General features: G+C 43.6%; 2 protein-coding genes across 3 annotated transcripts in view; both read left to right on the forward strand.

The window, feature by feature from the left end:
- The first annotated feature begins 77 nt into the window (after nucleotides 1-77).
- Nucleotides 78-11,566, forward strand: LOC135515615 (gastrula zinc finger protein XlCGF57.1-like). Of its 2 annotated transcripts, XM_064939237.1 has the most exons (3): nucleotides 78-243; nucleotides 7,745-7,813; nucleotides 8,546-11,566. In XM_064939237.1, exons 1-3 carry the CDS (start codon nucleotides 78-80, stop codon nucleotides 9,736-9,738), a joined length of 1,428 nt encoding a protein of 475 aa, XP_064795309.1. In that variant the 3' UTR covers nucleotides 9,739-11,566. The 2 variants fall into 2 exon arrangements, with proteins under 2 accessions (XP_064795309.1, XP_064795310.1); XM_064939238.1 differs by lacking the exon at nucleotides 7,745-7,813.
- Nucleotides 11,567-15,043: 3,477 nt separating this feature from the next.
- Nucleotides 15,044-23,293, forward strand: part of nuak1a (NUAK family, SNF1-like kinase, 1a) — a 23,366-nt gene continuing 15,116 nt past the window's right edge. The window contains exon 1 of the mRNA XM_064939242.1: nucleotides 15,044-15,764. Within this exon, the coding sequence (XP_064795314.1) occupies nucleotides 15,456-15,764 (309 nt within the window). The 5' untranslated portion in view covers nucleotides 15,044-15,455. The remainder of the gene's footprint in view (nucleotides 15,765-23,293) is intronic.

Below are 23,293 nucleotides of genomic sequence, written 5' to 3' on the forward strand. Positions count from 1 at the left end.
TTTTGTTTGTGCCCACCATTCTTTCCTCGTGGACGAAGACATACGAGCTGAATACCCAACTCTCCGTCGACAAAACCATGTATAAACTCCAGTCGTTTCGTGTGTTTTTAAATGAGCTTTTAACAGAGGCAGCTGTGGAGATTTTCGAGGCACTTGAGCAAACAGTAGCGGACTACCAGGAGGAGAATGATCGACTACGGAGACTGCTGCGGATCACACCGGAAATACAACTACGTAGAACAGGTTCGTGTATAGATATACTGATAGCTACAGTTCTACTCAATAAATAAACTGTTTAGGCTTTCAGTGATCACAAGTTTACCATGTTTTATGAACTATTACTAGTGATGGGGAGAACGAGGATTTATGAAGCCTTTGGGGCTTTTCACTAAATTGCCTAAAACAAGGCCACAGGTTCCGATCTGAAAGTCCAGTTTCAACTGTTCTGAGAGGGCAGCTTCGGTATTACAGTTTAACTGAAGACCGGTCAAGACAAATTCCATAGATAGAAACCGTAGTGTCATATATTTGTAGGCACTAACTCTGGCATAGTTCGTTGAAAAAAAGCCTACGAGAAAATTGAATGGCGTTTTGGTCTGTTGATCCATCCTCAGTTATCTCCTATCACAGCCATTCAACTCAACTGTCTAAAAGTCCCCATGGGCCTCATGGTGAAATCCCTGAGCGGTTTCCTTCCTCTCCGGCAAATTACTTTGAAAGGACGCCTGTATCTTTGTAGTGTCTGGGTGTATTGATGCACCATCCAAAGTAATTCATATCTTCACCATGCTTAAAGGGATATTCAATGTCTGTTTTTATTTTACCCATCTACCAATAGGTGCCTTTCTTTGCGAGGCATTGGAAAACCTCCCTGGTGTTTGTGGTTGACTGTGTTTTAAATGTACTGGCCGACTGATGGACCTTACAGATCATTGTATGTGTGGGGTACAGAGATGCAGTAGTCATAAAAACATATATTGAACACACAGTGAGTCCATGCAACTTATTATGTGACTTGTTAAGCAAATGTTTACTCCTGAACTTATTTAGGGCGTTTGCCATAACAAAGGAGCTGAATACTTATTGACTCAAGACATTAGTATTTCATTTGTAGAAATGTTTAAACGTAATTCCACTTATTTTAAATGGTGAAGGTGCATAAAGATGAAAGAATTCAGAAATTAAATCTTTAGTTTGAGCTCTATCCAGAGTTTTTAAACTATGGCGTGCGACATGGTTCAGAACAAACTACATCATTTACATTACATTTACATTTAAGTCATTTAGCAGACTACTTTTTTGTTGTTTTGAAATGAACCGTCATGGAGCTAGATGTGACCATGTTTACTGTGCGAATGCCACTACAAAATAAGAGTAAAGGAGGGCACTGTACAAAACAGCAAACATATCACATCAGGTGTTTGTGGTCAGCACGGTCACCGTCACCTTTTAGTGGAAAAAGTCTTCGGGTATCATTTCTGAAGACACTGTGTATTTTTGGTCTTCATTTAAGGTTAGCGCTATGCAAAAGGTTAACAGTGTGGTTGAGGTTAGGTTTAAAATCAGATTTTAAAGGGCAACCGAACGCACCGATTCCGCATGTTTTTCTGTTGCTCATTAATAAGGAGATATGGCGCAGCATCGCAGTGCTAGAGGCGTTACTACAGACCCGGGTTCATTCCCGGGCTGTGCCACACCCGGCCGTGGCTGGGAGTCCCATAGGACGCCGCAGAATTAGCCCAGTGTCGTCCGGGTCAGGGGGAGGATTGGCCGGGGAGGCTTTTCTTGGCTCATCACGCCCTAGCGACTCCTTTAGGCAGGCTGACCCCGGTCGCCAGTTGAACCGTGTTTCCTCCAACACATTGGTGCGGCTGGCTTCCTGGTTAAGCTGGCGGGTGTTAAGGAGCGCGGTTGGGCAGGACTTGTTTCGGAGGACTTGTGACTCCACCTTCGCCTCTCCCGAGCCCACTGGGGAGTTGCAGCGATGAGACACGATCAAATGGGGGGGGGGGGTGATTTCAAGTCTTGGTGGTGTGGTTTGATGTGGCAGTTACTTATGTTTGTCCCCATGAGACACCATAGGAACAAAGCAAGTTTCACTTCCTCTAATATAACTCAAGAAATGTTTTTATATTTTAGTTGCACAAATCAAATTGTCACATGCGCCGAATACAACAAAGGGGTTAAATGCTTACTTACAATCCCTTTACCAACAATGTAGTTCAAGAAATAGTTAAGAAAATATTTACTAAATAAAGTTAAAAATAAATAAAAAGTTACACAATAAAATAACAATAACCAGGCTGAATACAGGGGGACCGGTACTGAGTCAGTGTGCGGGGGTACAGGTTAGTACATGTAGGTCGGGGTAAAGTGACTATGCACAGATAATAAACAGCGAGTAGCAGCAGTGTCCGGTGGCCATTTGATGAATTGTTCAGCAGTCGTATGGCTTTGGGGGTAGAAGATGTTGAGGAGCCTTTTGGACCTAGACTTGGCGCTCCGGTACCGCTTGCAGAGGCGGTAGCAGAGAGAACAGTCTATGGCTTGAGTCATTTACAATTCTTTGGGTCTTCCTCTGACTCCGCCTAGTATATAGGTCCTGGATGGCAGGAAGCCTAGTGGTTAGAGCATTGAACTAGTAACCGAAAGGTCGCAAGATCGAATCCCTGAGCTGTCAAGGTAAAATCTGTTCTGCCCCTGAACAAGGCAGTTAACCCACCTACCCAACGGTTTGCTCTTAACTGACTTTCCCAGTTAAATAAAGGTAAAAAGCAAGAAAAAAAGCATGGCCCCAGTAATGTACTGGGCCGTATGTACTACTCTCTGTAGCGCCTTACAGTCGGATGCCGAGCAGTTGCCATACCAGGCAGTGATGCAACCGATCAGGATGCTCTTGATGGTGCAGCTGTAGAACCTTTTGAGGATCTGGGGACCCATTGGGCGGGAGGTAGCCTAGTGGTTAGAGTGTTGGGCCAGTAACCGAAAGGCTGCTAGATCAAATCCCCGAGCTGACAAGGTAAAAATCTGTTGTTCTGCCCCTGAACAAGGCAGTTAACCCATTGTCATTGTAAATAAGAAGTTGTTCTTAACTGACTTGCGTAGTTCAATTAAAAAAATAAATGCCAAATCTTTTCAGTCTCCTGAGGGGGAAAAGGTGTTGTCGTGACCTCTTCACGACTGTCTTGGTGTGTTTGGACCATGATAGTTTGTTGGTGATGTGGACACCAAGGAACATGAAACTCTCAACCTACTCCACTGCACCCCCGTCGTTGTTAATGGGGACTGTTGTGTTGTCTGCAAACGTATTGATGGTGTTGCAGTCGTGCTTGGCCACGAAAGTCATGGGTGAACAGGGAGTACAGGAGAGGACTAAGCACGCACCCCTGAGGGACCCCAGTGTTGAGGATCAGTGTGGCAGATGTGTTGTTGTCTACCCTTATGGGTAGCATAGGATCCAGTTGCAGAGGGAGATGTTTAGTCCCAGGGTCCTTAGCTTAGTGTTGAGCTTTGTGGGCACTATGGTGTTGAATGCTGAGCTGTAGTCAATCAACAACATTCTCACATAGTTGTTCCTTTTGTCCAGGTGGGAAAGGGCAGTGTGGAGTGCAATAGAGAATGCGTCATCTGTGGATCTGTATGCAAATTGGAGGGGTTCTAGGGTTTCCGGGATAATGGTGTTAATGTTAGCCATGACCAGCCTTTCAAAGAACTTCATGGGTACTGATGTGAGTACTACGAGGCGGTAGTCATTTAGGTAGGTTACCTTTGCTTTCTTGGGCACAGGGACTATGGTGGTCTGCTTGAAACATGTGCACTACTGGTCAAATGTTTTAGAACACCTACTCATTCAAGGGTTTTCCTTCATTTTTTCAATTTTCTACATTGTAGAATAATAGTGAAGACATCAAAACTATGAAAGAACACATATGGAATCATGTAGTAACCAAAAAAGTGTTAATAAACAAATCAAAATATATTTTATATTTGAGCCACCCTTTGCCTTGATGACAGCTTTGCACACTCTTGGCATTCTCTCAAACAGCTTCCTGAGGTAGTCACCTGAAATGCATTTCAATTAACAGGTGTGCCTTGTTATAAGTTCATTTGTGGAATTTCCATCCTTCTTAATGCGTTTGAGCCAATCAGTTGTGTTGTGACAAGGTAGGGGTGGTATACAGAAGATAGCCCTATTTGGTGAAATACCATATAATGGCAAGAACAGCTCAAATAAGCAAAGAGAAACAACAGTCCATCATTACTTTAAGACATGAAGGTCAGTCAATCTGGAAAATGTTAAAACTTTGAGAGTTTCTTCAAGTGCAGTCTCAAAAACCATCAAGCGCTATGATGAAACTGGCTCTTATGAGGACCGCCACAGGAATGGTAGACCCTGAGACCCTGGGGCGGCAGGATAGCCTAGTGGTTAGAGCGTTGGACTAGTAACCGAAAGGTTGCAAGTTCAAATCCCCGAGCTGACAAGGTACAAATCTGTCGTTCTGCCCCTGAACAGGCAGTTAACCCACTGTTCCTAGGCCGTCATTGAAAATAACAATTTGTTCTTAACTGACTTGCCTAGTAAAATAAAGGTAAAATTAAAATACCTCTGCTGCAGAGGATACGTTCATTAGAATTAGCAGCCTCAAAAATTGCAGCTCAAATAAATGCTTCACAGAGTTCATGTAACAGACACATCTCAACATCAACTGTTCAGAGGAGACTGTGTGAATCAGTCCTTCATGGTCGAATTGCTGCAAAGAAACCACAACTAAAGGACACCAATAAGAAGAAGAGACTTGCTTGGGCCAAGAAACACGAGCAATGGACATTAGACTGGTGGAAATTTGTCCTTTGGTCTGGAGTCCAAATTGTAGATTTTTGGTTCCAACTGCCGTGTCTTTGTGATACTATGTGTGGGTGAACGGATGATCTCTGCATGTGTATTTCCCACCGTAAAGCATGGATGAGGAGGTGTTACGGTGTGGGGGTGCTTTGCTGGTGACACTGTTTGTGATTTATTTAGAATTCAAGGCACACTTAACCAGAATGGCTACCACAGCATTCTGCAGTGATACACCATCCTATCTGGTTTGCGCTTAGTGGGTTATCATTTGTTTTTCAACTGGACAATGACCCATCACACCTCCAGGCTGTGTAAGGGCCATTTTACCAAGAGGGAGAGTGATAGAGTGTTGCATCCGATGACCTGACCTCCATAATCCCCCGACCTCAACCAAATTGAGATGGTTTGGGATGAGTCGGACTGCATAGTGAAGGAAAAGCAGCCAACAAGTGCTCAGCATATGTAGGAACTCCTTCAAGACTGTTGGAAAAACATTCCAGGTGAAGCTGGTTGAGAGAATGCCAAGAGTGTGCAAAGCTGTCATCAAGGCAAAGGGTGGCTATTTGAAGTATCTCAAATATAAAATATATTTTGATTTGTTTAACACTTTTTTGGTTACTACATGATTCCATATGTGTTATTTCATAGTTTTGATGTCTTCACTATTATTCCACAATGTAGAAAATAGTAGAAATAAAGAAAAACCCTTGAATGAGTAGGTGTTCTAAAACTTTTGACTGGTAGTGTAGGTATTACAGACTCGGTCAGGGAGAGGTTGAAAATGTCAGTGAAGACACTTGCCAGTTGGTCTGCTCATGCTCTGAGTGCACATTCTGGTAATCCGTCTGGCCCCATGGATGTTGACCTGTTTAAAGGTCTTGCTCACACCGTCTAGAACAGCTGGTGCTCTCATGCATGCTTCAGTGTTGCTTGCCTCGAAGCAAGCACAAAAGGCATTTAGCTCATCTGGTAGGCTCTTGTCACTGGGCAGCTCGCGGTTGGGTTTTTCTTTGTAGTTCGTAATAGTTTGCAAGCCCTGCCACATCCGACGAGCATCGGAGCCATTGTAGTAGGATAAAATCTTAGTCCTGTATTGATGCTTTGCCTGTTTGATGGTTCGTCTGAGGGCATAGCAGGATTTCTTATAAGCATCCAGATTAGTATCCTGCTCCTTGAAAGTAGCAGCTCTAGCCTTAAGCTCTGTGCCGATGTTTCCTGTAATCCATGGCTTCTTGTTGGGATATGTACGGTCACTGAGGGGACAACGTCGTTGATGCAATTACTGATGAAGCCGGTGACTGAGGTGGTATACTCCTCAATGACACTGGATGAATCCCGGAACATGTTCCTGTCTGTGCTAGCAAAACAGTCCTGTAGGGTCGCATCCGCGTCATCTGTCCACTTCCATATTGAGCAAGTTGCTGGTACTTCCTGCTTCAGTTTTTGCTTGTAAGCAGGAATCGGGAAGATACAATTATGATCAGATTTGCCAAATGGAGGGCGAGGGAGAGCTTTGTATGCGTCTCTTTGTGCGGAGTAAAGGTGGTCTAGAGTTTTTTTCCCTCTGGTTACACGTGACATGCTGGTAGAAATTAGGTAAAACAGATTTAAATTTGCCTGCATTAAGGTCCCCGGCCACTAGGAGCGCCGCTTCTAGATTAAAATGTTCTTATTTGCTTATGGCGGTATACAGCTCATTGAGTGCAGTCTTAGTGCCAGCATCAGTTTGTGGTGGTAAATAGATGGCTACAAATAGAGGTGAAAACTCTTGGTGGTCTACAGCTTATCATGAGATACTCTCCCTCAGGCGAGCAATACCTCCAGACTTCTTTAATATTAGACATCGCACACCAGCTGTTATTGACAAATAGACACACATTCCCCACTCCTCGTCTTACCAGACATAGCTGCTCTGTCCTGCCAATGCACGGAAAACCCAGCCAGCTCTATATTATCTGTGTCATTGTTCAGCCACGACTCGGTGAAACATAAGATATTACAGTTTTTAACATCCCGTTGGTAGGATAGTCTTAATCATAGATCATCCAGTTTATTTTCCAGTGATTGCACGTTGGCCAATAGGACGGATAGTAGTGGCGGTCTACCCACTCGCCGATGAATTCTCACAAGGCACCCCGACCTCTGCCCCCTGTTTCTCAGTTTTTTATTCACGCGAATGATGAGGATTTGGGCCTGGTCTCGAGGAAGCAGTATATCCTTCACGTCGAACTCATTAAACAAATAATCTTTGTCCAGTTCGAGGTGAGTAATCGCTGTTCTGATATCCAGAAGCTCTTTTTGGTCATAAGAGACGGTAACAGCAACAATATGTACAAAATAAATGACAAACGATGCGAAAAACAAACAAAATAGCACAGTTGGTTGGGAGCCCGTAAAGCGGCAACCTTCCCCTCCGGCGCCATTATTTCATGTAGCTAAGGTGTTTGGTGCAGTATTTTTGAAGGACAACACTTTTTTTACTATGTAAACCAACTGCTGGGCAGGTCTTTCTCACTGTGTTCTGCCGTACGATTCGATAGAGTTAAGTCACCACAGCTGTTTTCCCGTGTTAGTGGGCATTGTGGAAATCAAACCCAACCCTCAAGTCATGATGAACACTTGCACTGCAATCTCAACTCAGTTTTGGAAAAGATTGACATTATGACCAAAATGAACCTACTTGCACTTCTTAGTCAATTTTGGCACTGGCATAAATGTTCCTGACTTATATTGATATCACGTATGCCGTTTTAAACGAGAGAAGTTGGTTCTCAAGTTCAGTTCTGCTTTAAGAATATGCATTTTAGAAATAGGCAGGGTTTATGACTGTGGCTGTGCCAGCTAGTGACGACTGTCTAAAGGCTGTATAGATAACCTCTGCTCCTCTCTCCTTTCCTCCAGACTCCCTGCAGCTCTCTGTCTCTGAGGAGGAGGTTCTCCCTGAGCAGCAGCACTGTGAGCAGGAGTGGGGTGCGTTCAGTTTGTTTGCTACGTTGAGGAATGGTTTGTACTGAAGGACAAGTTTTCCTAAAACTTCCTTGAACAGACTTTGAGATATGTTTCCTCCTTTCGGTGGGTGTGCCGAGGTGTGGCTTGAAGCAATGAGTCACATATTTAAAGGGCAGCAGTGCATTTTGAGCCCACAACCCAACCCCTCCGTTTTTCAACTGGTCCCCCAGTACAGCATTGTTTCCTTTCAATTGAACATTCTATTACGTTTGTATGTACTGAACGTAAATACGTAAATAGCTTATCATCTTCAATTTATTGAGAAGTAATTGAAAGTAGATTCTAGTTGTTCAATTATTGAATTGGAATTTTAGTTCATGAATCTACTTAGTTAAAGCTAGAGTCCTTAATTGAAACAATAATTAAATGGGGGCACCCCGCCTCTGTTGTGGAAAAAGGTGAAGGATGAACCTGGAGAAATGTAACCACTCAAATTCATAGACTGAGATATGGATGCAAGGACTGACCATCCATGATAAACAAGCTTATATTTTGGGTTCTGATGGGGGACGAGAGTTGAACTGTGTTCATGAGGCATTCATACGTTGTATTCTTCAAGAACCAATGTATAGAATTCATTTATCATTTAAAAATGTATGGTGCAACTAAGGATTCTAGCTTTAACTTCTAATTGACCCCAACCCTGATGTCTAAAATCTGTATATACCTCTGCTCCTCTCTCCTTTCCTCCAGACTCCCTGCAGCTCTCTGTCTCTGAGGAGGAGGTTCTCCCTGAGCAGCAGGAGTGGAGCCCCAGTCTGGGGCAGGAGAACCCAGAACTTCCACAGATTAAAGAGGAACAGGAGGAACTCAGGACCAGTCAGGAGGAAGAGCAGCTTCAAGGACTGGAGGCTGATATCATAGAGTTCAAATTCACTCCTTCCTGTGTGAAAAGTGAATGTGATCAGGAGGACCCACTTCAGTCCTTGACTCTTCTCCAAACCCAGACTGTGGAGAACAGAGAGAGTGACCCTAAACAAGTGGATCTCACACCTTTTGTTACTGTGACCCACCTTAAGGGTCTCTACATTCCCTGTGACCCTCCAGATAATCAGAACAATCCCTCCAGACAAATCTCAGCCGTAAGTAGCGACCCAGCAGCACTTGACTGCAGCCTGCCATTGGATCCAAATCCATCATTGGTGGAACACTGTTTCAAACCCAGCACCACGTCTGGAAAAACATTTGCAGAGAGAACTGACCTGCAGAGGCATGTGACTCTCATCAAGAAGAGACTCAGTGAATGTCGCTTCTGCAAAAAACACTACAACTCCACCTGTAAACTGAAGGCCCATGTCTGCCTCTGTCACAGTGGGAAACCCAACACCTGCCCTGTTTGTGGCAAGACCTTCAAACTCAAAGTAGATCTGTCCAAGCACATGAGGATTCACACAGGGGAGAAATTTGATTGTTGTGGCAACTGTGGGAAGAGCTTTAATCGCAAGTGGACCCTAGCCGCACATATACAGATTCACACAGGAGAAAAAACATTTAACTGTGCTGACTGCGGGAAAAGCTTCAATTTGAAGGAGAAACTTAGGAAACATAAACATACTCACACAGGAGAGAAATCATTTAGCTGTGGAGACTGTGGGAAAAGCTTCAATCAGAAGGGGGCCCTAATTAAGCATATACGAACTCACACAGGAGAGAAATTATTTAGCTGTGATGACTGTGGGAAAAGCTTCCATTTAAATGGGAACCTAAAGAAGCATGAACTGACTCACACAGGAGAGAAATCATTTAGCTGTGATGATTGTGGGAAAAGATTCAAATGCAGGGAAAACTTAACCATGCCTATACTGACTCACACAGGAGAGAAACTAGCTGTGGTGACTGCGGGAAAAGCTTCTCCCAGAAGGGGAACCTTAGTAGGCACATACTGACTCACACAGGAGAGAAACCATTTAGCTGTGTAGACTGTGGGAAAAGCTTCTCCCAGAAGGGGACACTAACGGCACATATACGGACTCACACAGGAGAGAAATAAATAAGCTGTGATGTGTGCAGAGAAAGCGTCTCTCGAAAGTCTAACTTACTGATCCATGTGGAAAACAGGATGAAAACTGAAACTAAACAGAAAATTAGTACAAAGATCTATTTAGTCACAAGATGAGAATAAAAAGGCAGGATGTGGACAATACTCTGAGAACACGCTCATAGACTCACATCTATTGGTTGGTGGAGGACAATACGATGATACCTCTCCTAGGGACCTGCTCTCCATGCTTCATGATTAAAGTTTCTCTGGTCTCTGAGATATTCTATTGGTAACCTGCTGTTTCTCTCCACAGTGCTCTCTGCTACTCTCTGGTCTACATGGAGGGTCTAGCTACTTTACATCTGTCTGGAGGGAGAGATAGAGGTCACAGAATGAGGTTTCTAGTCTCAACACTCTCCAAGGTGTTTTAGAGGAAAAGATTAACTTTTCAGGTCATGTCACAAGTGCCTTCTCCTCTGACAATGGCACTGCTAATTAACTCAGTGATGACACTTCTCCTTTCTCCCCACTAGATGGCACTGTTTGAGATATGATCCCATCACACCATCTCTGTTGTATGTAAAACATGTTAGTCATTTGAAATCATTCTTCACAGACCTATGAGGGTATAACGTTAAATGAATCAACACTGTTACCCATTACCAAACACATTGAAACAGACACACACTGTATTACAGCTAAACAGGACCATGCTAAACTGAACCAGACATGACTGACCATAAGGGGATGTCATAGAATAGATGTTGTGTACTGTGGGGCCAAAGGTGACTATAAATCAGGATTAGGTTAACATCTGAGTGGTATACTACGAAGTAAGCTAAATCAACTCAGGGTTTTCTAAAGCTAACCTGCTTCACATTCCAGCTCAGGCTTCATCCGTACTATGACAGTGGACATTGCTCGTCCGCCTGCCGCTAACTCCAGCAGGCTTGTAGCTGCGCTTCCACATCACACATGGTTTGTCGAACGCCAAACTCTTCATTGAGACGGTGCTGAAAAATCAACCCGTGTGCGAGTCAGTGCCACATTTTCATTTGTGAAGATTTGAAAATGAAAGAAAATTGATCTTACAGATTCAGCAGACTGGTGTGAAATAGGCTTTTAGAAGTGATGTCTTTATTTGACTACTTATCAGTACTGCCGTCTTTGGTCTGCTTATCGCTCCTTATTCTATGTGTGAAACAGCTTGTTGTGTTGTGGCCATAGACATCATCCATAGAAAGGTTTTGTGACCTCTGGCCCTGTCAATTTGACTGTTAAACTCATGGGTACACTAGCAATGGCTGGCAGTTTGACTTGAATAGGAACTACCATCTATGGATTCTATGTCTATGGTTGGTTGTGGCTGTCAGATTGACTTGAATAGGAACTACCATCTATGGTTGGTTGTGGCTGTCAGATTGACTTGAATAGGAACCACCATCTATGGTTGGTTGTGGCTGTCAGATTGACTTGAATAGGAACTACCATCTATGGTTGGTTGGCTGTCAGATTGACTTGAATAGGAACTACCATCTATGGTTGGTTGGGGCTGTCAGATTGACTTGAATAGGAACTACCATCTATGGTTGGTTGTGGCTGTCAGATTGACTTGAATAGGAACTACCATCTATGGTTGGTTGGCTGTCAGATTGACTTGAATAGGAACTACCATCTATGGTTGGTTGGGGCTGTTAGTTTGACTTGAATAGGAACTACCATCTATGGTTGGTTGGGGCTGTTAGTTTGACTTGAATAGGAACTACCATCTATGGTTGGTTGGTTGGCTGTTAGTTTGACTTGAATAGGAACTACCATCTATGGTTGGTTGGGGCTGTTAGTTTGACTTGAATAGGAACTACCATCTATGGTTGTTTGTGGCTGTCAGATTGACTTGAATAGGAACTACCATCTATGGTTGGTTGTGGCTGTCAGATTGACTTGAATAGGAACTACCATCTATGGTTGGTTGGAATTCAGATTGACTTGAATAGGAACTACCATCTATGGTTGGTTGGGGCTGTCAGATTGACTTGAATAGGAACTACCATCTATGGTTGGTTGTGTCAGATTGACTGTCAGATTGACTTGAATAGGAACTACCATCTATGGTTGGTTGTGGCTGTCAGATTGACTTGAATAGGAACTACCATCTATGGTTGGTTGGGGCTGTCAGATTGACTTGAATAGGAACTACCATCTATGGTTGGTTGGCTGTCAGATTGACTTGAATAGGAACTACCATCTATGGTTGGTTGGGGCTGTCAGTTTGACTTGAATAGGAACTACCATCTATGGTTGGTTGTGGCTGTCAGATTGACTTGAATAGGAACTACCATCTATGGTTGGTTGTGGCTGTCAGATTGACTTGAATAGGAACTACCATCTATGGTTGGTTGTGGCTGTCAGATTGACTTGAATAGGAACTACCATCTATGGTTGGTTGGGGCTGTTAGTTTGACTTGAATAGGAACTACCATCTATGGTTGGTTGTGGCTGTCAGATTGACTTGAATAGGAACTACCATCTATGGTTGGTTGGGGCTGTTAGTTTGACTTGAATAGGAACTACCATCTATGGTTGGTTGGGGCTGTCAGATTGACTTGAATAGGAACTACCATCTATGGTTGGTTGGGGCTGTTAGTTTGACTTGAATAGGAACTACCATCTATGGTTGGTTGGGGCTTGACTTGAATAGGAACTTCTATGGTTGGTTGGGGCTGTTAGATTGAATAGGAACTACCATCTATGGTTGGTTGTGGCTGTCAGATTGACTTGAATAGGAACTACCATCTATGGTTGGTTGGGGCTGTTAGATTGACTTGAATAGGAACTACCATCTATGGTTGGTTGTGGCTGTCAGATTGACTTGAATAGGAACTACCATCTATGGTTGGTTGGGGCTGTCAGATTGACTTGAATAGGAACTACCATCTATGGTTGGTTGGCTGTCAGATTGACTTGAATAGGAACTACCATCTATGGTTGGTTGGGGCTGTCAGATTGACTTGAATAGGAACTACCATCTATGGTTGGTTGGTGTCAGATTGACTTGAATAGGAACTACCATCGCTGTTGTTACTTATTTGTTTTCAGTTTGACTTGAATAGGAACTACCATCTATGGTTGGTTGGGGCTGTTAGATTGACTTGAATAGGAACTACCATCTATGGTTGGTTGGCTGTCAGATTGACTTGAATAGGAACTACCATCTATGGTTGGTTGGGGCTGTTAGGAATAGGAACTACCATCTATGGTTGGTTGGGGCTGTCAGATTGAATAGGAACTTCTATGAATTGACTTGAATAGAACTACTCTATGGTTGGTTGGGGCTGTTAGAACTTGAATAGGAACTACCATCTATGGTTGGTTGGGGCTGTCAGATTGACTTGAATAGGAACTACCATCTATGGTTGGTTGATATGTCTATGGTTGGTTGAGATTGTTGAATAGGAACTACCATCTATGGTTGGTTGGGGCTGTTAGATTTGACTTGAATAGGAACTACCATCTATGGTTGGTTGTCTTGAATAGGAACTACCATCTATGGTTGGTTGGGGCTGTCAGATTGACTTGAATAGGAACTACCATCTATGTGGTTGTCAGATTGAGGAACTACCATCTATGGTTGGTTGGGGCTGTCAGTTTGACTTGAATAGGAACTACCATCTATGGTTGGTTGGCTGTCAAACTTGAATAGGAACTACCATCTATGGTTGGTTGGCTGTCCCTCAGATTGACTTGAATAGGAACTACCATCTATGTTTTCATTTAAAATGGTCAAAACATTGGTAAGGTACTGTTAGTTTGACTAAATAGAAATCTATGGTTGGTTGAAGATTAAAACTTGAATAGGAACTGCCATCTATGTCCTTTAAATGCTCTCCGAAGAGAATAGAACTACCATCTATGGTTGGTTGGGGCTGTTATACTTAATAGGAACTACTATACTAATGGTTGTTTGGCCCCATGTTGGTGCATCAGTCAGATTGACTTGAATAGGAACTACCATCTATGGTTGGTTGGGGCTGTTAGTTTGACTTGAATAGGAACTACCATCTATGGTTGGTTGGGGCTGTTAGTTTGACTTGAATAGGAACTACCATCTATGGATTCTATGTCTATGGTTGTTTGGCCAGTCAAGTGGATCTAACACATCTAACGTTGGTTCCTATCAGTGTCCTACCATCTATGAAGAGATGTCTGTATGACATCTTACTATAACAACATTACACTGGCTAAGGCTAGATTGACTTGAATAGCTACCATCTATGGATTCTATGTCACTAACAATTGGATCCATTTGCAAGACAGTGTCCATACTGTTTGAAGAGAATGTCTGTTGTTACTTATTTGTTTTCATTTAAAATGATCAAAATCACAGTAAGGTACTGAATTGTAACCAGAAATGATTTGATATGAAGATAAAAATGGCTGCATTGGTCCTTTAAATGCAAGGATCCTATACATACAGGCTACTATACTAATGAAGAAATGTCTGTATGACATCTTACTATAACAACATTACATTGGCTAAGGCTAGCTGGCCCGTCAAGTGGATCTCACGCGCTAACGTGGATCCTGTCAGTGTCCTTCTGCCGAAGAGATGTCTGTATGATATCTTACTATAACAACATTGCATTGGCTAAGGCTAGCTGGCCAGTCAAGTGGATCTAACACACTAACGTGGATCCTATCAGTGGGCTACAACAACATGAGAAGTGAGAATGTAAATTTTATTTCTAATCTCTCTCTCATTCCCTTCCTGTGTGGGTGTAAATAATTTCCCTAGGGACTACAGGAGGTCCTGGTTTACCATTAGGTAGTCTGAGCACTCATAGGCACACCATGTCCAAGAGGAGTGTCACAATGTTAAGTAACTACACACAGCGCCTGCTACAGAGCTATAGAACAAACCGAGGTCGCCTCATCTCAAGGTTGGAACACATTTACTCGAGAATTCTACAGAGAATTTACTAATATACCCCTTTATCAAAGCAAGAGCATGTCTAGTAAGACATTCCTACTTTTCTAAAATTGTCTTTTGCTCCAAGTTTGCTTGTTCTTTCAACAGGCCAAGCCAGCGCAGTGTACAATACTTGCTTTTAGCCCATGTCTCTCTCTAATAACATACACAAAAGGCAATCATGGAAAGGGGACAGTAGGGCTCTAGACCCCCCCCCCCCCTGCCGCTACTGGCTCCAGCTCCTTACACCTCTCTCTGACAAAAAGAAACAGCGAAAGGGAGAGAGGGCGTATGAAAGAGAGCCGAAGAGAGCGCAACATTGGAGAGAGCAATTACGCATGGTTCTGATAGAGAATGAATGCGAAACTGTATCCAACAATTCCAAAACGCCCGGTTGGTCTCATTTTGCTACCATTTAGAGCATCAACTGGATTACCATAAGGGAGCGACGAGAACGGAGCACTGTAGCAACAACGTCTTTACAATTGAGGAATAAGAGATTTTGCTCCGATAATTGAATCATTTACTTTTCATCAAAACACAAATATTTGTATGTATTTCGAGGTGTATTTCCAAGGACACATACATTAAAGCGCGGTTAGCCGTCTTTAGGTCCACTTGGATTTGAGCATATTGACACTTTATTAGTTATCCTGATGGAAACTGCTTCAAAAGCTCGTCGGCTATCCAATGTGTCCACGGCATCTAACGTGTCCAATGTGTCCACGTCCAGTGCTGGCACTGAGGTAGGACAGAGCGATGTGCAGATTTGGGGGGACAGACCTTTACCTGTCGACTACCTTGGTGACATCTCGATCCTGGATGACGGGAGATGGTCTAACTCGAGCGTGAAGAAACATCACCACAAGCACAACCTGAAGCACCGCTACGAACTGCTGGAGACACTGGGGAAAGGGACATACGGCAAAGTGAAGAAAGCCATCGAGAGACAATCCGGCAAAGTGGTGAGTTTTAGACGACGACTAACCGCCAATGAAACGTGTGTGACAGTTGGAACTTGGTGTGTTACAACAAGTGAATAACACGATTATAATGAAGGTCGTGATGTAAGAACATCAAAAAGCAGCGTCTGGCAACTAAATATAGTGTGATATGTTGTTGTTTCTTTGATAAATATTCATAAACACTCCTATGTTCATGGCGTGGCAATCAGAAATCCCTTGAATTCCCTGATGAGGCCACGTGGGATTTCAGCTTTCCAATTTAAATTAAGCAATGAGCCCATTTAATGTTGTTTTATGGCCATAATTACACACGTGGCTTCAGGAGACAAAATCAGTTGTATTGTCTCAGAGGTCACCCTGCTTATACAAGATGAGTCAAAGGTCAGTTTAAAAGTACATGTTTAGTCAGTTTTAAAGGCCCATGTAGCTACATTTAGTTTCCATCTATAACATGTGTTTTCAGTGTTACCAGACCTCAGAAGAATGAGTCTCTTGTCTAATTCTGTTGACTTTAACTTGTGAGTGTTGATGAGCTGAGATGCACGAGTAAAAATTAAAGTTTTGTCCCACTGAACGTGAACTGACAAATCCATTTAATAATGCACCTTGAACCACCTTCCCTGTAGCCATGACATGTGAATTATAGGGATATTTCAAGTATTTTGTTGACTAGTACTAAAATAGGTCTAGTGGGTTACTCAACCTCTGTACTGTGTGACGAGACAGTGTGAGGGGGAGGGAGATACTGAGGGTATTATTTGACCTCTGGTCACCCCCTGGCTGGGCAACTAGAACTTTCCAAGTGTGAGGTATGCAGGAGGAAAGTAGACAGTCTGCTGTGTGTCTCCTCGTTCTGACTAACACCTTGGTGTGAAGGAAGCAGAGGCTCTTGGAGGGGTTACGTGTGAGGTGCACACACACACAAAACACAAGCCCACATATATATATACATACATACACACATACATACACAACGAGAGCTTCTCACTTAGTCGCTGTATTGATGAGGTACCTCATGACTTCAAACTGTATGAACAGTGGAGAGAGAGATGGGGGGGGGGGGTACATTCTCACTGGTTATCCTGTATAGCCAGGAAGAGAAGACACCACAGCGCCTCCTAAACATTACCCTTCTGTGTGGGGGCTCTGTCAGGCATAGAAATGCCTCCCTGTCCATGTCTCAGAGGTCTGGAGACATGCCTGCTTCAGGACACCCTGCTTACTAGACAGGGAGAGAGAGGATGAGCCAGTGACTGAACACACACTCACACAGACAATACAAACAGAAGTCTGGATGGGATTTTTAGGCCGGGGTGACTCATTGAGATTAGCTGCTATAAAACCACCAGCCTAGAGTACAGTCTCCTGGCTGCTACCATACAAGAGTATTCAGTCTCCTGGCTGCTACCATACAAGAGTATTCAGTCTCCTGGCTGCTACCGTAAAAGAGCATTCAGTCTCCTGGCTGCTACCATAAAGAGCATTCAGTCTCCTGGCTGCTACCGTAAAAGAGCATTCAGTCTCCTGGCTGCTACCGTAAAAGAGCATTCAGTCTCCTGGCTGCTACCGTAAAAGAGCATTCAGTCTCCTGGCTGCTACCGTAAAAGAGCATTCAGTCTCCTGGCTGCTACCATACAAAATGTTCAGTCTCCTGGCTGCTACCGTAAAAGAGTATTCAGTCTCCTGGCTGCTACCATACAAGAACATTCAGTCTCCTGGCTGCTACCGTAAAGAACATTCAGTCTCCTGGCTGCTACCGTAAAAGAGCATTCAGTCTCCTGGCTGCTACCGTAAAATAACATTCAGTGGGACTTTGAGTCAGTCAATTATGATACACATGGTTGAGTCGCCGTGTGTCTAATCTGTTGTGTCTATCTGACTGAACATTTGTGTACCCACCCTGAACCTTTAGAGACATAAAGGTGGAGGGTTGAGAGAGCCTTTAGATTGAATGTTGTGTAATTATGCAGCTTTCCCTGGCCTGGTCTAGTCTGGTAATGGTATGAAGGCAGTGAGAGGAGCAGGTTGATAGGGTCAGCCAAGCAGCAGGAAGGGAACACCTCTATGTTGACCTGTCAGGGGAGTCTGTGTGAGTGTGTGTGAGTGTGTGTAAGTGCCTGTGTTCTGCGCCAGCTTCTCTGGATAGATTGGTATTCAGAAACAGGTCTAAGGAGAGAGAGACGACAGAGATAAGGGGGGGGTTGTACCAGCTGGGTTAGTCTGGTGTATACTTCACAATAAACCCCCAGTAGCATCTCTCCTCTCCAGATGGGTTAGTCTGGTGTGTACATCACAATAAACCCCCCAGTAGCATCTCTCCTCTCCAGCTGGGTTAGTCTGGTGTGTACATCACAATAAAACCACCAGTAGCATCTCTCCTCTCCAGCAGGGTTAGTCTGGTGTGTACATCACAATAAACCCCCCAGTAGCATCTCTCCTCTCCAGCTGGGTTAGTCTGGTGTATACTTCACAATAAAACCACCAGTAGCATCTCTCCTCTCCAGCAGGGTTAGTCTGGTGTGTACATCACAATAAACCCCCCAGTAGCATCTCTCCAGTTGGGTTAGTCTGGTGTGTACATCACAATAAACCCCCAGTAGCATCTCTCCAGCTGGGTTAGTCTGGTGTGTACATCACAATAAACCCCCCAGTAGCATCTCTCTAGCTGGGTTAGTCTGGTGTGTACATCACAATAAACCCCCCAGTAGCATCTCTCCAGCTGGGTTAGTCTGGTGTGTACATCACAATAGAACCACCAGTAGCATCTCTCCAGCTGGGTTAGTCTGGTGTATACTTCACAATAAAACCACCAGTAGCATCTCTCCTCTCCAGCTGGGTTAGTCTGGTGTGTACATCACAATAAACCCCCCAGTAGCATCTCTCCAGCTGGGTTAGTCTGGTGTATACGTCACAATAAACCCCCAGTAGCATCTCTCCATCTGGGTTAGTCTGGTGTGTACATCACAATAAACCCCCCAGTAGCATCTCTCCAGCTGGGTTAGTCTGGTGTATACATCACAATAAACCCCCCAGTAGCATCTCTCCTCTCCAGCAGGGTTAGTCTGGTGTATACGTCACAATAAACCCCCAGTAGCATCTCTCCAGCTGGGTTAGTCTGGTGTGTACATCACAATAAACCCCCCAGTAGCATCTCTCCAGCTGGGTTAGTCTGGTGTGTACATCACAATAAACCCCCAGTAGCATCTCTCCAGCTTGGTTAGTCTGGTGTGTACATCACAATAAACCCCCCAGTAGCATCTCTCCAGCTGGGTTAGTCTGGTGTGTACATCACAATAAACCCCCCAGTAGCATCTCTCCAGCTGGGTTAGTCTGGTGTATACATCACAATAAACCCCCCAGTAGCATCTCTCCAGCTGGGTTATCTGGTGTGTATCATCTCAATAAACCCCCAGCTCTCTCCAGGGTTAGTCTGGTGTATACATCACAATAAACCCCCCAGTAGCATCTATCCTCTCCAGCTGGGTTAGTCTGGTGTATACGTCACAATAAACCCCCCAGTAGCATCTCTCCTCTCCAGCTGGGTTAGTCTGGTGTATACATCACAATAAACCCCCCAGTAGCATCTCTCCAGCTGGGTTAGTCTGGTGTGTACATCACAATAAAACCACCAGTAGCATCTCTCCTCTCCAGCCGGGTTAGTCTGGTGTGTACATCACAATAAACCCCCCAGTAGCATCTCTCCAGCTGGGTTAGTCTGGTGTGTACATCACAATAAACCCCCCAGTAGCATCTCTCCTCTCCAGCTGGGTTAGTCTAGTTTGTACATCACAATAAACCCCCCAGTAGCATCTCTCCCGCTGGGTTAGTCTGGTGTGTACATCACAATAAACCCCCCAGTAGCATCTCTCCAGCTGGGTTAGTCTGGTGTATACATCACAATAAACCCCCCAGTAGCATCTCTCCAGCTGGGTTACTCTGGTGTATACGTCACAATAAACCCCCAGTAGCATCTCTCCAGCTGGGTTAGTCTGGTGTGTACATCACAATAAAACCCCCAGTAGCATCTCTCCTCTCCAGCTGGGTTAGTCTGGTGTGTACATCACAATAAACCCCCCAGTAGCATCTCTCCAGCTGGGTTAGTCTAGTGTGTACATCACAATAAACCCCCCAGTAGCATCTCTCCTCTCCAGCTGGGTTAGTCTGGTGTATACATCACAATAAACCCCCCAGTAGCATCTCTCCAGCTGGGTTAGTCTGGTGTGTACATCACAATAAACCCCCCAGTAGCATCTCTCCTCTCCAGCTGGGTTAGTCTGGTGTATACATCACAATAAACCCCCCAGTAGCATCTCTCCAGCTGGGTTAGTCTAGTGTGTACATCACAATAAACCCCCCAGTAGCATCTCTCCAGCTGGGTTAGTCTGGTGTGTACATCACAATAAACCCCCCAGTAGCATCTCTCCTCTCATCAACCCTGTGTTTACCATGATCTCTAATGACCATGCTGTGAATAGCAGCACCTGCTATGGTGAGCCTCCTTTCCACTCCACTGCACTGATGCAGGGCATAGCCTTTCCCTAATTTCTTCATCAAACAGCCTGCTTGTAAACCAACACACCTGGTTCCTACCACAGACAAAGCCCTGGTCTGTATCTGTGACAGCTCTTCTTCTTCTCTTATAGCCCGAGGCTAAAGAGCACACATGAACAAACGAGCACGCATGCACGCAAGAACATGCACACCCCCTCACACACACACATGCATGCACGCAGACACACACACATACACACACACCCTCACACACCCCCTCTCACACACACACACACACACGCATGCACGCAGACACACACACACACACACACACACACACACCCTCACACACACACACACACACATGCACGCAGACACACAGACACACACACACCCCGCCCCCCCACTTAGCCCAGTCAGCCAGCTGTTGTATGGCCAAACGGTGGTTGTGACTAACGATCCATAACCCTGGGCTGGAGGGGTAAGGGTGTGTCCGTCCTGTCTACCCAGCTGTACAGTAGGCAGGGATCACCATTCACTATCACCACAATAGACTATTCATGAGTTCAGATCTGCGTCCCAAATGGCACCCTTCGGTCCAAAGTAGCGCACTATGTAGGGAATAGGGTGCCATTCGGGACAGAAATTAGATTTGGACTGTAATTAAGGAAGGACTTAGAACCTATTCAATATAGTTCTGTTCTCTGTATTGCCTTTATTAACTAATAATATTCAACTGTACCCACATTCTACACTCCGTTTATTACCCATTTAAAACACTAATAATATTCAACTGTACCCACATTCTACACTCTGTTCATAACCCATTAAAAAACACTAATAATATTCAACTGTACCACATTCTACACTCCGTTCATAACCCATTAAAAACACTAATAATATTCAACTGTACCCACATTCTACACTCCGTTTATAACCCATTTTTTTAAAAACACTAATAATATTTAAGTTGAACACTTAACCATAACACATGGTTTGTAACCATAACACATGGTTTGTAGACATAACACATGCTTTGTCACTATAACACATGGTTTGTAACCATAACACATGGTTTGTAGACATAACACATGGTTTGTCACCATAACACATGGTTTGTAACCATAACACATGGTTTGTAACTATAACACATGGTTTGTAACTATAACACATGGTTTGTAACCATAACACATGGTTTGTAACTATAACACATGGTTTGTAACTATAACACATGGTTTGTAACTATAACACATGGTTTGTAACTATAACACATGGTTTGTAACCATAACACATGGTTTGTAGACATAACACATGGTTTGTAACCATAACACATGGTTTGTAACTATAACACATGGTTTGTAACTATAACACATGGTTTGTCACCATAACACATGGTTTGTCACTATAACACATGGTTTGTCACCATAACACATGGTTTGTAACCATAAATCATGGTTTGTAACTATAACACATGGTTTGTAGACATAACACATGGTTTGTAACCATAACACATGGTTTGTAGACATAACACATGGTTTGTAGACATAACACATGGTTTGTAACTATAACACATGGTTTGTAACTATAACACATGGTTTGTAACTATAACACATGGTTTGTAACTATAACACATGGTTTGTAACTATAACACATGGTTTGTAACTATAACACATGGTTTGTAACTATAACACATGGTTTGTAACCATAACACATGGTTTGTAACCATAACACATGGTTTGTAACCATAACACATGGTTTGTAACTATAACACATGGTTTGTAACTATAACACATGGTTTGTAACCATAACACATGCTTTGTAACTATAACACATGGTTTGTAACCATAACACATGGTTTGTAACTATAACACATGGTTTGAAACCATAACACATGCTTTGTAACTATAACACATGGTTTGAAACCATAACACATGCTTTGTAACTATAACTAACTATAACACATGGTTTGTAACCATAACACATGGTTTGTAACTATAACACATGGTTTGTAACCATAACACATGGTTTGTAACCATAACACATGGTTTGTAACTATAACACATGGTTTGTAGACATAACACATGGTTTGTAACCATAACACATGGTTTGTAGACATCCAAGGCACCATTGTTTTTAAACCATGTTGAGTCTAGAGGCAGACGTCACTCTGTTAGGAAAGCGTAAATCCAAGGTACCACATACAGGACATTACCAATACTAATATCATATGATGTAATAGTCTTATCAGACGTGTTGCATAATGTTCTGATACTGCGTCTGCCAGCCTGCCACTATGTCTTCTGGGAAGGGGGGAATATTTCACTTCACTTGTCTGCATCCCATATGGCACCCTATTCCCTATATAGTGTACTACGTTTGACTAGCTTTGGTATAAAGTAGTGCACTAAATAGGGAATAGGGTGCCATTTGTGACCCATATTTGTAAAAAGTGTGATTAAACTTTTCTCCCTAAAAAGGAGTGGAGGAGGATATGGTGCCATGAGTGACGCAGGGAATAAGGAAGTACATCTCACTGGAACATCCTGTCCCTGTCGGCTGACTCATAACCCACTTCCTGTATTCCTAATCCTTTCTATTTTGCCTATTAAGCCTTAACCCCCACCTAACCCTAACCCCCACCTAACCCTAACCCCCCCCCACACACACACACACACACACACACACACACACACACACAGAGAAGCACAACCCGTCAATTGAGCCCACTGCTATGGCGAACCCCGCAAATGACCTTAAAGCAGTCACAGAGACAGGGTCTACATAACCACTGTGCTGGGGATATTTCCTGTCCCATTTAACAAGGCTAATGTCATCCCACTGTGTTCATTATGAGTTTGCCGTGTGGAACCAGCATGGTCTGTCTGAGATACTGTAGAGCAGAGGTTCCCAAGTCCAGTCCTCCAGTACCCTCAACAGTACACAACAAAACACCTGATTCCTCATTGAGGGCACACACACACACACACACACTGAGCTGTGTAAAATGGAACATCTATTTGTATCTAACCTCATTTAGC

Source organism: Oncorhynchus masou, chromosome 27 (assembly GCF_036934945.1).
Source record: "Oncorhynchus masou masou isolate Uvic2021 chromosome 27, UVic_Omas_1.1, whole genome shotgun sequence".
Lineage (NCBI taxonomy): Eukaryota > Metazoa > Chordata > Actinopteri > Salmoniformes > Salmonidae > Oncorhynchus > Oncorhynchus masou.